This window comes from Notechis scutatus, chromosome 1 (genome assembly GCF_049901735.1).
Source record: "Notechis scutatus isolate UNSWTSFEM ecotype Mainland chromosome 1, rNotScu1.2, whole genome shotgun sequence".
NCBI classification, from domain to species: Eukaryota; Metazoa; Chordata; class Lepidosauria; order Squamata; family Elapidae; genus Notechis; species Notechis scutatus.
Window position 1 is genome coordinate 61,348,149 of NC_142009.1, and position 14,395 is coordinate 61,362,543.

A 14,395-nucleotide genomic window follows, 5' to 3' on the forward strand; every position below is an offset into this window, starting at 1 on the left:
ACTACAAAATAAAATATCAAAGCCTTAGTTATTTGTAAAAATAATAAAGGTGGAATACAATTAAATAGATAGATGAAATGCAGTAAGACATAGAGAAATGTCACCAGATAGAATTCAAAATCTTTTTTTCATTATCTTCCTGGATGATGAAACCAGAAGAAATTTTATAATTTTGTCAATGTATTATCTTGGTCCCTCTGTATCACACACTCAAATGGTTTCTTTAAAAAAATTTCAAGTTCTAACTTCAGTTTCATTGCAATTATCAGTATTACAAGCCCGAAGGACATAACAATCAAGAATATTATATTACATTTCCCTGTTTTCAATCCCACTAAAACTGTGAAACAATCCAAATCATTCTATAAGAACTAATGGAAGATTCCATGCTGTTATTGTTAATAGAAAACTTTATTTTAAGACACTTCCACAGCACAAAGAATGTAGCATTTGGGCAATAAATTCTTCAAACAAATATTGTTTGCTTACTTCATCAGAAGCCATACATGCAGAAATGTTCCTCCATGGATTGGTGGAATTCTCCTCCATCAGCCATGTCCCTTCCAGTGTGCAGAAACGGTAAACTTGCCCTGAAAAGGCAGGTGATAGAAAAAGCCAAATGCAATCAAATCAACTGCATATATAGTTAAAATCTTATCCAGAAGTTGCCCACAATATTAATATAGCCCTGACTAGACTGTAAATTATTTATTACATGTTTTGGGAGTCCCAAGACAAATTAGAACCCGAAAGTTGGAAATGAGTTTGTGGGCTTCAAATCTTTGTACCAATTTTGGCAAACAAAGTTTTTCAGTACACTAGAGGTTTAACTCTATATACATTTAAAATCAATCTATTCCCAGAATCAGGCCATTTGTAGTGGAAACAATTTCTCTACCACCAGATTAAAAAAATAGTATTTGATTGGCATGTAAGAAACAATCAAATAATTTGCAGCTTAGAATTTTCTGTGCTGTCAATATAGCATTTACATTCAGCTAAGTATATGTCATCAAATTTTGCTGCAGTGTTATTAAATAAGGAAATCAACTTACGTTTAATTACAAAGTTGTAATGTTTAATTTCTAAAAAGAAGAAATGCCACAGGATTTGGACCCATCCCTGAGTTTGGTCTAGTGGATAAAGCAACAGGCTAGGCAACAGGAGACTGTGAGTTCAGTTCCCACCTTAGACCTGAAAGCTGGGTGGGTAATTTAAAGCAGTTACTTTTTCTCAGCCCAGCTCACCTCATAGGGTTGTTGTTGTGGAGAAAATAGGGGCAGGAAGAGTGGAAAGTAGATTTTCTGCTGAGGGTTATTTATATATAACAAAAATAATGATAAAGGCAGGATAAAAAAAGTCTTTAAAACACCACATGGGAATATCCCATTATTTTTACACTACGTATTCCAATATTCAGGATTCCTATGAAAAACATGATTGATCTGCCTGGTGGCATTTACCTAATATTAGCAAACTTCAGATTATTCTCAAGGCAATCTTTTTTAATCTGTTTTTATTTCAGGCTGCTTTTATTTAAGAGTCTTATTTAAGAGATTGGGGCTAATAGCTGTTTTTATTAACCTTTTTGAAAAACAGAAAAAATGGTTTACTGAAATAACATGGTTTTAACATTCTTTTGGCTTACTATTTTTGTTGCATGTTACATTTACCATCAATGTAGGTTTTTACTAAAATGTTGCTTTTTGTAAATCTCTTTAAAAACAAACAAATAACCAGACTTTGTATCCAAAGGGATATAACATATCATCTCCAAATCAAGAATACTGAATAACTACCTAAATTTCATATGGCATAAAACATATTTTCCTTTTCTATTTTTCATAGACTTCATAAAATCATTTTTCTTTCACCCTTTTAAAAGTTCAGCCTTCACCTCTGTATTTTCTCTCACCCATGCAAAAGTTTAATCTTCTTCTCTGAAGGATCGGTATAACTATAATAGGAAATTGTAGTTATATCTATCCATTGTTGGACAGTTCAGTCCTATCTGGAGAACAAATTCCCTCCTACTTGCTCATAATAGGTTTTTCAACCAGGAAATTCTGTCTTCTAGAATAAAGTTTTATATATATTGGCAGGGCATTTTAATTCATTATAAAACTTGACTTTGTGTTAAGAAAAGCTAGTCAACAATGTTACAGGAATCTCACCAGATTGACTGCATGACTTTGGGAATTGCAAGTTAAGGATTCTGGGATGATAAGACCTGTGCTGTTTCCTGCACTGGAGTGACTTCAAACCTTAACATCTCCAGTCTAACTGGAGATTCCACCACACTTTGATATTCAGTGTTCTAGTAACAAGAGGACAGAAATAAGGCAGCAGCTACTTTTGGTAGCCGATGACAATATTGTTCATGATATCATGTATTTGGACTTATCCAGCCTTTCTATTTTGGTCCAAACCTCTTGAATTAGGAACATGGGGAAAAACAAATCGAGGCAGCTTGAGATTCAATTTTTCTCTTACTCTACTACCAAAGTGTTGGATGTTTTCACACACACACACACACACACACACAAATCCCACACCTTTTATGAAGAGGTTGGTAGCAACAATCCCCCATATTCCCCACCTTAAAATTTCAATAAGAGTAGTAGCTCAGTCTTAACTGTGGAGTTCTTGCTGCTCTTTGAGCTTGTTTGCTTGTTTACTTCATATGTTATATATTATATATATATAATATATATGTTATATGTTATATATTATAGCAATAGAATTAGCACTTAGACTTATATACTGCTTTATAGTGCTTTACAGCCCTCTCTAAGCAGTTTATAGAGTCAGCATATTGCCCCCAACAATTTGGGTCCTCATTTAACCACCTCGGAAGGATGGAAGGCTGAGTCAACCTGGAGCCTGGTTTTAATTAATTATTTTAATTATTAATTAATTATCCAATTAGTGCAAGTTTGTTGCTGATGTGGTTACCTAGATGGGTTAAGAAATGTCTGCAAGCAAAAAACCAAAACTCCATGAGCACCAAGAACTCTACAATAGTTTCAACTGTGCAATGGAAATATCTATCTATCTATCTATCTATCTATCTATCTATCTATCTATCTATCTATCTATCTATCTATCTATCTATCTTCATTCCAAGGACATAGCATTGTAGTCTGAAAGTTTATAATTATGTAATTCTGTATTGTAAACCATAATAAGGGATAATTTAAAATCTCCCTAGCTGCAGATTCCTTTTACATGGGAGAGGCTTTTCTGGATAACAAAAGATGAATTCCATGTATTTTCTCAGCATAGGGTCAACTGCTTTAGGAGGCAGCACTCTGCCATAGAAGAATAAAAGATCTACCATGTAATTCTGGCCTTAAATCCAGTTATCAGGGGGTTAGTGTAGCTTTATGAATATACTTGTGCTGGTGACCTATAAACAACTTTAAGTTAATGTCCAATTGCTAAGCTCTTATTTCTTCTTGGGGATCTTGTGTATCATCTGGAACCAGAGAAATCGATAAGCATTTAAATCTTATTCAAAAGGGAGCAATATTCCAGAAATTATGCTGTAAAACTACACAATTAGGCTAGGGCTTTGATTTATTTATCTTTTGATGGAATATGCTTTCAAATAAAGTTAGTTTCTTAGAAGTAGCTCTCTTTGACCCTGTCTGCTGGAATTCCATGTCAATTACATCTTACTGATATTAAATGTTTAAAGATATGGAGTGGTGCCTAGAATTCAAGCAGTCCCTATATGTACATAAAAGAGCAAGAAGGGAGGACAACAGTTAGATCTGGAATTAATGTCATCATTTATCTTGTTCTGCAATAAACTTATAAATCAAATCAAATGTTACAGCTGGCTAAAGGCTTTTGAATATAGGAAAATATGTTATCACATGCCAGGAGGCTCACAAATATTTTATCAGCTAGCTCTTTTAAATGCTTTCCCTATTAAAATAGCCAATCTGATTGGTATTTTTATGCAGCTGCAGAACAGGAATAGTGGGAGATTAGTCACCCAATTGTCTTTCAGAATAAACTGCCACATAATTTATCTTTGAAACAAATTACAGCAGCTCATAGACTATCACAATTTATCCAGACAGGGAAAGACAAACTTGAGAGAGAGGAAGTAGAGTAGAGTTTTCTCATGCATTGTGTGTGCATTTTGTGTGCATTTTCTTTTTAATTTAGGAAATGATTCTGAATACATTGGCTTCCAGTGGGAAGGGCTGGGCTGTAGGCTGGGCAAACTCTGCTTATAAAATTTCCAGGATTACTTTTTCTATTGAAGTTAGAGTGTATCTAATGTAATGCTTCCTTTTATTCTCACACTGTTTTCTTTGTAAATATAGTGATGGCAAAATGGTTGCAGTCAATGCAAAGTTTAAAAATAATATTTAAAAGAAACTGAAACATTGTGATGCCCGTTTAAAATAATGGTACGTGAAAGAAGCTAACAGGTAATTGGGTTCAAATTCTTAGAATTCTCAGTCAGCATATATAAGAAATTCTTTTGGAAAGGGATAGAAAGATGTGGGATTTTAGAAATGTTGTGGCCACAATATTCTCTACACCTCATGTTTCTCTATGATGTGGTCTACCTTCAGATTACCAATTTTGATGTAGTATCTGCATTATTTTTACAGTAAGACAACATATGATAATTTGAAACAAAGTCCCTATTTTCTACAGCTTTCAAATAATATACAGTATTTGTATGAATTGTAGCTTAAAAAGAAAACAGTTCAGTAATTCCAGTAGAATCATCAACCAAATCTATCTGTATATCAATTTTTCAATTAACCTGCAATATATTAATTTTCTGGATTATATGATACCAATAGGTAAGAAACATAAACCCACCATTTTCAACTGGAGATAATTAAGACAATACATTCTTACACATTTCCAGTTATTTATTTTATTTTATTTTGTTGGTTTGTCAATTGCTTACAAGATAATAGGTATAAGTAAAAACATAGTTATGAATACATGGATACATATAAGAAAAATAAAAGAAGGGACGGTAGGCACAACTACAGACTTCTTAGGAAAGGGGTGAGGTCAATAGTAGAAAGTCATTCAGGGCACATCACATCCTGCAATATGTATAGCCAAAACTTAGGAAGCAATTATATTATTGCTGCTTTCAACAAAGTCTAAATACTAAACTATTTACAAACTTTCTTTCTTAGAATTACAGAATTCAGCCAAGAGCCTGAAGAAACAGGAGTCAAAGTTTAGAAGCAATGAGAGAGAAAAAAATCAACTTAACATCCATAACTGAAGGGATTTAGTTGAAACCTGTCTGTGAAAATAAACTTTCCCTCACAGAACTTGGATATAACAGGATGACTCTTTTCAGTTAGTAGACAGACTTTCATTCTAAGGAAGAGGAAGGAAGGAAGGAAGGAAGGAAGGAAGGAAGGAAGGAAGGAAGGAAGGAAGGAAGGAAGGAAGGAAGGAAGGAAGGAAGGAAGGAAGGAAGGAAGGAAGGAAATCGTAGAACAAGACTTTGCACCTATTTTATGCCTGTTTTTAATGGAGATAAACACAAATGTGTTCTTGCCAGCATATATTTTTTAAATATGAAACATTTGATTATCTATAAGCTATGTCATTTTTCTATAAATATAAGCAAAATTCACCAGTTTATATATAAAAGGATACATTGATCCAACCAGACTTCAGAAAATCATTTTGTAACATTTTTATCTCTCCTGTGGATCTTTAGATAACACTTTTCCACAAAATAATTTCATGGCACTGTTCTGATATGATCAAAATTATTTATCAAAATTATGCCAATTATGTCATTTGTCAGAAATGGTGTAGGGTCTCCTGCTTGGGCAGGGGGTTGGATTAGATCAGTGGTTGCCAACCACTGGTGGTCCATGAGAAAATTTTGGTGGGTGGCAGCACACCCATGTCTGCAACACGAGTGATACTGGTGGCAGATGGACAGGATGCGTGTGGGGAGGGAGGGTAGCGGGCAGGAGATTGCGGCATCAGAACTCTTCCCGGGTGGTCCCTGGCCTGCGAGGGGATGGGGTGGGGGAAAGGAACCTCTGAACTGGTGTTGCCTCCTACCTCCCCCTCCGGCAGCCGCCAAGCCTCCTCCTTCCCATTGGGTGTATGAGTACTTCTGGCAAGGAGGAAGCATAATGGGAGGAGGCTTGGCAGCTGCCAGAGGGGTGGCAGGCACTTTGCAGCTCCTGAGGGGAGGGGCACAGATCGTGGCATCGGAGCCCTTCCCGAGTGTTCCCTGGCTTGTGAGTGGGTGGGGGGAAAAGGACCTCTGAAGTGGTGTTGCGTCCTGCCTCCATTGCATCAAGGAGGCCAAGCAGCTGCCAGCTATGTCCTCAAGTGAAGATGTTGGAGGGAGAGGCTCGACCCCTCCCCTTAGGAGCCGCAAAGCACTCTGGCAGCCACCAAGCCTCCTCCCACCATGCTTCCTCCTTGCCAGAAGTGCTCATACACCCAACGGGAAAGAGGAGGCTTGGCAGCTGCCAGAGGGGGAGGCAGGAGGCAACACCAGTTCAGAGGTTCCTTTCCCACCAACCCTGAGACAGAAAGAGAGGGAGGGAGGGAAAAGAGAGAGAGGGAGAGAGAAAGAGGGAGAAAGGGAGAAAGGGAGAGGGGGAGGGAAAGAGTGGGAGAGATGAGACAGAGAGAGAGAGAAAGAGAGATGAGAGATCCTGGTGTTTTGTTTTCTGTGGGAAATGGGTCCAAATGACTCTGAGTATTTAAGGTTGCAGCAACAGGCAGCCAAGCTAAGTGCCTGAAGGACCACATCCTTCATTGGGAGTCCAGGCGCTTCAGCGAGCGGCACGCTGGATTCATATTAGTAGTCCGCAGGATTTAAAATTATGAGTTTGGTGGTCCCTGGGGTCCAAAAGGTTGGCAACCCCTAGAACTAGATGACCTACGAGTTACCTTCCAACTCTGATTATCTGTTAATCTGTTAATTTACAAAATTTAGAAATGGCTACACTTGTAGCCATGATCCACTTATGTTACAAGCTAATTATAACTATGTCTTGTGTCCATGTGAATGATTCTATATTATGCAGCATGCAAATATGTATTAATTTCTTGTCTCAGTGAATTAATAGTGAACAACATAAATTTTTATTTTTTATCTAGAAGTTATGAAGCAATGATGCCTTTGTAACATCCCAGAATGACTGCAGTAACAAATTTACCGGAGTTGGCTTTAAAAAGTATTCAGAAATATCAGCTGGCTAAGAATGCTTTAACCAAATCATTGACTTTACCACCGCTTCACTGGCCATCTAAGCTATGTTGATGTGACTGCTTCTGACCTGAAAAATTCTACATCCCTTGGGATTAGACAGTCTGAAAGAGTCCTTTATCCAGTACACAGTACAGCACGGGAGTGTTGACAAGTGGATGTGAAAAGACCTCCCAAAATGCTTGCTTCTTTTACTGTGAAATTAGAATTCCAATAAGCCTTACTCTTTAATTGGCATGATCCTCTACTTGTGTTTCAACTGATATCCCTCCTATAAGCACACAGCAAATGTTTACTAGATATATCTAAAGATTCCCTTCATTTCAATTTGTTTTTCTATAAGCAGTCGGACTTGGAAGAACATTTGTTTAAACAAAGCCTCCTGATCTGAATATGTAATGTGCCCAGATTAATTAATGAATTATTTATTTATTTATCCATCCATCCAACTTGATAACCACCCTTCTCACAATACCTATGAGTGGTGCTGAGTTCTTTTACTCATAATCCAGAGTAAAATATAAATTGTGTGTTTGATTATAAATACATACATGAAAAGTATGTGTTGCCCAAACTTTATCAAAGTATACAATTCACACAACATTTCTTGGGACAGTTCAGCCCCTCAGTGCATTTTCTTAACGTACTGTAAGTATAGTTTGAAGCAATGCATTGCTGGTCCTTGTCTTAAAGATCCTGCTTGAACTATATGGACACATCAAAAGACTGAATGGGCATGTTATACTATACCAGGTTTCCTCTATTCTGAAAAGCCATAAACAGTAAGTATGGTTATAGTTCCTATAAGTCATGTGGGGAACTTGCATCTTTGAAAGATTTCAGTTTTACAGGATTTAGTGCCATTAGACATAACCATTAACATAAAGGACCTTGAAGGAGATACAAAAGGTAAAATGGATTATCTTTGTAGGTACAAACTTTCTTTTTTAGTTTACACAGAGTTATTGGCAGCTCAATTTAAATTATAAAAATGAACAAAAATGAAATTACATTGTGAATTACATAAGCTGTCTTTTTTCACACAGCTCTTTTCCAAGTTTTAAAAAACTCTTAGAGTTTTTAAAATGAGATGGACTATTAGCAGTCTTCTTGAATTCCTATTATATATAATGGGACTTATCATTATCTTCATTTTATATCTAATTTTATGTGATTTGAATCTCTTATAAATGTTGAGTGATGGTATAACCAAATGCATGTTTTCATTTTGGCATCACTGTGATTTGCCTTGGGTCCAACTGTGAAGTACAAATGCATAGAAGGAAAAATCTGGGCATGTGAACCTAAGTGAAGGACAAAATAGTACCCAAGCCCTTGTGTTTTTCATAGTCAAAATAGACAATTAACAACAGAAAATGCTGAAATTTTGTATTAATCCAATTTGAGGGCTCCAACACAAAGCATCCCTTCTCCCCATTACTGCAGCTATAATTACTTTCATGGAAGCAAAATATGTTTTGGAGAAACTACCAAGGTCAAAAAATATTACTAGTTAGAATAGTATTTAATATTTATTTGATTTGTCAATCGCTTACAAGATACAGGTATAAGAATAAATATAGTTTTGAATACATGAGATAGATACTTATAAGAAAAATAAAAAACAATAGGACAGGGACGGTAGGCACGATTGGTGTGCTTATGCACGCCCCCTACAGGCCTCTTAGGAAGGGGGTGAGGTCAATAGTAGACAGTCTAAGGTTAAAGTTTTTGGGGTTTGGGGAAGAAACCACAGAGTCAGAGTATTCCAAACATTGACCACCATGTTGCTGAAATCATATTTTCTACAGTCAAGTTTGGTGCGGTTAACCTTGAGTTTGTATCTATTGTGTGCTCTTGTATTGTTATGATTGAAGCTGAAGTATTCATTTGCAGGTAGGACATTGCAATGTATGATTCTATATACTATATTTAGATCGGACCGGAGGCGACGTAGTTCTAGGTCTAGAGTTTCAAGTCTGGTGGCATAAGGTATTCTACAATGAGTAGAGGAGTGGAGAACTCTTCTTGTGAAATATTTCTGGACTTTTTCAATTGTGTTAATATCAGATACATGATATGGGTTCCAGACTGATGAGCTGTATTCAAGTATAGGCCTAGCAAATGTTTTGTATGCTCTAGTTAGTAGTGTGATATTACCAGAGAAGAAGCTACGTAGGATTAACAACTCTTAATGCCTTTTTGGCTATGTAGTTACAGTGGGCTCTAGCACTTAGATCATTTGAGATGAGTACTCCAAGGTCCTTGACAAAGTTTGGATCCTCAACAAGGTCTTGACTACTTAGCTTGTATTTTATTTTCTGATTTTTTTCTGACAATATGTAAGACAGAGCATTTATTTGTTAAATTAATTTAATTAATTAATAAATTAAGAGATTTTAGCATTGTTTCATTTGTGATTCTGAACTTAGAAGGAAAGTTATGTTATTAAGATTGAAGCAATACAAAACTATTTCTTGCCTCCAGGCAGTAAATACATGCCTTTAAAAATGACAAAAGCTACTCACTTGCTGGTTTTGCTAAGTTACAGGTCTGTGCAAGTCATTCCAAAAAATATTTCCAACAGGAGAAGAACTGACACTGCACACATTTGTATTTTATTGTCACCTTGAACAAATAATTTGATCCACTATATTATTTGGCTACAGAGTTCTCACTATTGCTTGTCTCCCAGTATTGTGATATGATGAGAAAATGGAAGAAAACTAAACTATGTAGGTCTGAGATTGAAAGATTTATATAGAATCAAGAAAATACAGGTTAAGACATATTACGATGCAAATGGGGACAGGAGGGAAGAAAAGGACACAAATTTAGGTGAAGTTAGGTAGTGTAAGATCAAACATAATTAAAACAAACATCCCATTTTGGCCATAGAAAAAATAGGAAATTCAAGAGCAGTTGAGAAAAGGCAGCTTGTAAGCCTTAATTTACTTACTAAAGGGGCTTGCAATCTTTTAATGATCAACTCACCAGAAATCAAAACACTAATGCTATCCCCAGATAATGCTTATTTTCAAAAATACAGCCAATTGTGATAATTTATTTATGGTGCAGGAGTATGGTAAATCTTTGTTTTTTCCCCATAGTGAAGGCTGTTGGTAGTGTGCAGCCAAAATTGCTGCCATGAATCCTAAGGATAGTAAATAAATAGACTACTTGAAGGAAGGAAGACCTCTAATTCTTCATGCAGGGTGTTAAGAGATTTCCCTTACTTACATTCTAGAGACATATTTTTAAAATAAAAGGTTACATCTAAATATTCTTCCAAGGCTATTCTTTCCATTTGTAACTCTGAAAGAGAATGAATAAAATTAACCCATTCTGCTTAAAATTCCTAAAAGCTGCCAAGTAATTTGCAACAATCTGAGGCCAATTTTCGTTAACAGCTGTTCCAATCTAGGGCCCATCTTTCCATATATTATTTGTTAGGAATAATATTTGTATGAAACAATAATATTTCAAAGCAGGTACTATCAATTTCTGGGTTTCCAGAATCTGCTGATCCATTAATTTTGGTATTCCTCACCACTGATCATACTGGCTAAAACTGCTGGGCATTGTAGATCAGAAACTTTTAGAATGCCACAAGACATCTAATCCTATCTTTTAGTACATAGGTCAGCTAAAGTCTAGCCCATTGCATTATAACACTTTCCTCCTTCTGCAAAATCTGATAAAATGATAATTCACTAGATGTCTGAGGATGATAGCTAATAATATCCCTGGCCAAGCATACCTGATAATTCAGGAAGCTATTAATCTACTTACTTAAGACTATTCATTTAGTGACTATTCAGACTTATGATGGGTCTGAAAAAAAAGTAATTTATAACCTATGACTGTTGCAGAGTCCCTATTGTTACATGTTTGTGATCTAAGCAGTTGACAACTGCCTTGAATTTACAATGGTTGCAATATCACAGGGTGCCATAATCACCATTTGCAACTTCATAGCAGGTTTACAATAGTCAAGTCAATGGAAACAAAAAAAGGCCACATGATGACTCACTTAATAACTGCATCCTTTATCAGAGGTTCTGTTCCCAATTGTCATCATAAATCAATGCCTACCTGTACCGTGGTTGAAGAGCAATAGGCTGTAAAAAACTGTCTGATGGGCATTAAGCTTTTGACAAGTTTAGCATCTTAGTGAGAAGAAAGAACATTTTGATCTTTTTCCAGGATTGGTATGCAAGTAACTTACCTGAGCTACCTGATGGTAAATACCAAGGACAGCTCATATTCACATAGGTGCCAGGAATACCATCGGGCCAGCAGACATAGTTATCAAAAGTCCTGTTGCAAAACTTGCCTTCTATGAACAGAGAATAATTTAGAAGAAGTCAGCAGAGAAAACCCTCCCCCCAAAAACATTATATTACATGTATTCATTTAATTATTTGATTTTTAAAAAGATTGTTTCCACCCTGTTTTTTATCATTAAATACCATTTCAAAGCAGCAAATTGAATTTTTAAAAGAAACCATTTAAGATTTAACCTTACAAATAAACTTCAAAATTCAACAGCACATATCCTCAATAAGATTTTTAAAAAGCCAGGCTAGAATTGCAGGTCATGGCAATGGCACACATTTTTCCCGTTGTTAAGCTAAACCTTTGTGAGAGATTTTGTTCTCACAACATTTATAGACCTACTATCAACCATAAATTACTTAACAATAAAAAGGAAGAATACACTACACAAATTGTTGCAATATTCTTTACAGCATAGCTGACAAAAACTTCAAAACTTCTAGCCATGTACAGTAGTACATATTTATATGTTCAGAATGAATCTTAAGAACTGAACCAAATATTGGTCCTGGGTTGACTATTTTTACTGACAAAGTGAAAATTACACTATTAGATTTAAATATCTTAATTAAAATTATACATTGTTGATCATTTAATAAAGAATATTGCACTAATAAAAGTCTCTACTTTATATTCCAGGACTGGAAAGTGGCCTGTGTACACGTGTGCATACTGTATATAGACAAAATTTCCAAGAGATTCAGTAAATCACAAATTCTTCTGTTTTTAGCTGATGAACAGAAACCACGTGATAATGACTTAAATATATAAGACTATGCCTATGGTCAAGAAAGCAATTGCTTTCGTTGAGACCACCTAGGCATCTTCCACTTTGTCTTGCTTACAACACGTAATACCTGGCATTGTCTTACTGGTCTATCAAATTATTTAGAGAACTTCATGTGTTTGTCCTAGACAGAGATATTTTGTCCTGTTGTTTTAAATTATAAATGATATACATTGATACACTGCAGAAATTCCCACTCAAAAAACCTAACATGCAGCATTATTCAACATGTTAAAACTACAACAGCATTTATTAAACCATGATAGTAACAGTATTAGTTGCCCACAAACATAAAGGAAAATTAATTTCCTGGCTATTATTATTACAAGTAGGAGTAATTCTCCATGGCTGTTACTGGCAGTGCAATTCTGAGAGGCAGCAATGAAAAAAATGGTTCAGAATCAGATCTAAAAATTTATCTTTATCAATTGATTAGAGTCAGACATACAACCAAATGTTATAGTGATGAAGGCTTTTCTAAAAATCAAAGCAGGCTGTTGTTTCTAATGCCTTTTATAGATAAAATACCTTTTATAGCTAACCCCCCACCAATATTTTGTGATAGAGCAAAATATGCTTTTAAAGATGTTCATCAATGGCAGTTGTGCGAAAGTACACAAATCAATCTTTGTTTGAAGTTTGAACCTTATTAGATGTTTGAACCTTATTAAGATTCTGCTTTTGGATTTCTTGGCAACATTTTTAGATAATATTCTGTAGCTCCCCAAATATGATATGTTTGTGGTTGCCATTTGTTTTAAGAAGCCCTACCTGCCACAAGAGGGGGGGTTTCTCGGAGATACTTTAAACACTGAAGCCGATATTCTTCCCAATTCTGCTTTAGGGAGGGAAATGAAGAATATGGTTTCTGAAAAGAAAGAAAATGAGTCAGTTAAATTGGATTGTCCATTATTTTCCCATAATATTAAAACAACTATTTATCATGTGATCATCTGCTCAAATTCACAACTGGAAATTATGAACTAGTACAGAGACAATTAGTAATTAATGTTCAATAAATTATAATACTTGGCTAAATTTGCTATAGTAATCTTTGCTATGCTACACCTTTCTAACTGTAAAACAGGAAATTGATACTAACAATCATTCTTAACTTTGCTTATTGATAGCTAGCTCTAAATTAATTATTCAGGACTTGTTCCTTCATGCATTCTTTTGTTGGCATCTGACATGATTTATTATAATTACACACTGACTCTAATATGCAGGGGCTTCTTCTATCTTCTTTAATGAACAGACTATCCTTTCAATCCTTTCAATATTACAAAATTGCTAAATAAATTTGACAATAACTCACAATACACATGCTAACTGAAGGATTGTTGTTGAGTGTGATAAGAGCTTTGTATGATGAAATTAAAGCATGTTGAAAATAAATGGAATGCTTAGCAAATGGTTCAACAATGAGTAGAATAATTATATGAGGATGTATGATGTCTTTTCCATTGTTTGCTTATGGACAAAAGTATATGGAAAGCTCATGGTACTGCTAGCTATATGTTGGTTGGGGACATAAATGTGTATGTACCATTTTAAACAGTGGCAGAAGAACATTTTTAAATTTGTATGGTGGGGAAATACTATGAGTTAAATGGGGATATAGTTATCAATGGTTCTCTTATTTACAATTATTAAAATGATTTAAAGTAGATAGAGTTCTTGGTTCTGAACATTGTGAGACAGAGTCTGAAATAGTATTACGTATAAACAATGAACATGTAATTATAGAAATTTAAAACAGAAATAATGTATGATAAAGTAGGCTAAACCTTTTTGGTCTTAATGTACAGATGAGACAAAGGGAAAACATGTGGTTGAAAGGACTGAAATTTAGACTTTTTTATAGTCTTAAAAGAGAATTTTTATTTAAAAATGTATCATGGATATATATCACTAGACAAACTTTAGAATGTATAAAGGCAATTCAAATTTCTGTTGGATATGTGAAGAACAAGAAGGGACATTTTATTTTGTTTGATGGTTATATAAAAAATTTTTTGGATTCA

The 14,395-nt window shown here is 35.1% G+C and overlaps 1 protein-coding gene across 1 annotated transcript in view; it reads right to left on the reverse strand.

Moving 5' to 3' along the window:
* GLP1R (glucagon like peptide 1 receptor) overlaps positions 1-13,695 on the reverse strand; it is a 47,155-nt gene extending 33,460 nt beyond the window's left edge. Inside the window, exons 1-5 of the mRNA XM_087961793.1 lie at positions 13,687-13,695; positions 13,140-13,236; positions 11,472-11,582; positions 3,338-3,346; positions 490-590 (exon numbers count right to left, since the gene is read on the reverse strand). Coding sequence (XP_087817919.1) covers positions 490-590; positions 3,338-3,346; positions 11,472-11,582; positions 13,140-13,236; positions 13,687-13,695 — 327 coding nt within the window. The remainder of the gene's footprint in view (positions 1-489; positions 591-3,337; positions 3,347-11,471; positions 11,583-13,139; positions 13,237-13,686) is intronic.
* Positions 13,696-14,395: the final 700 nt, after the last annotated feature.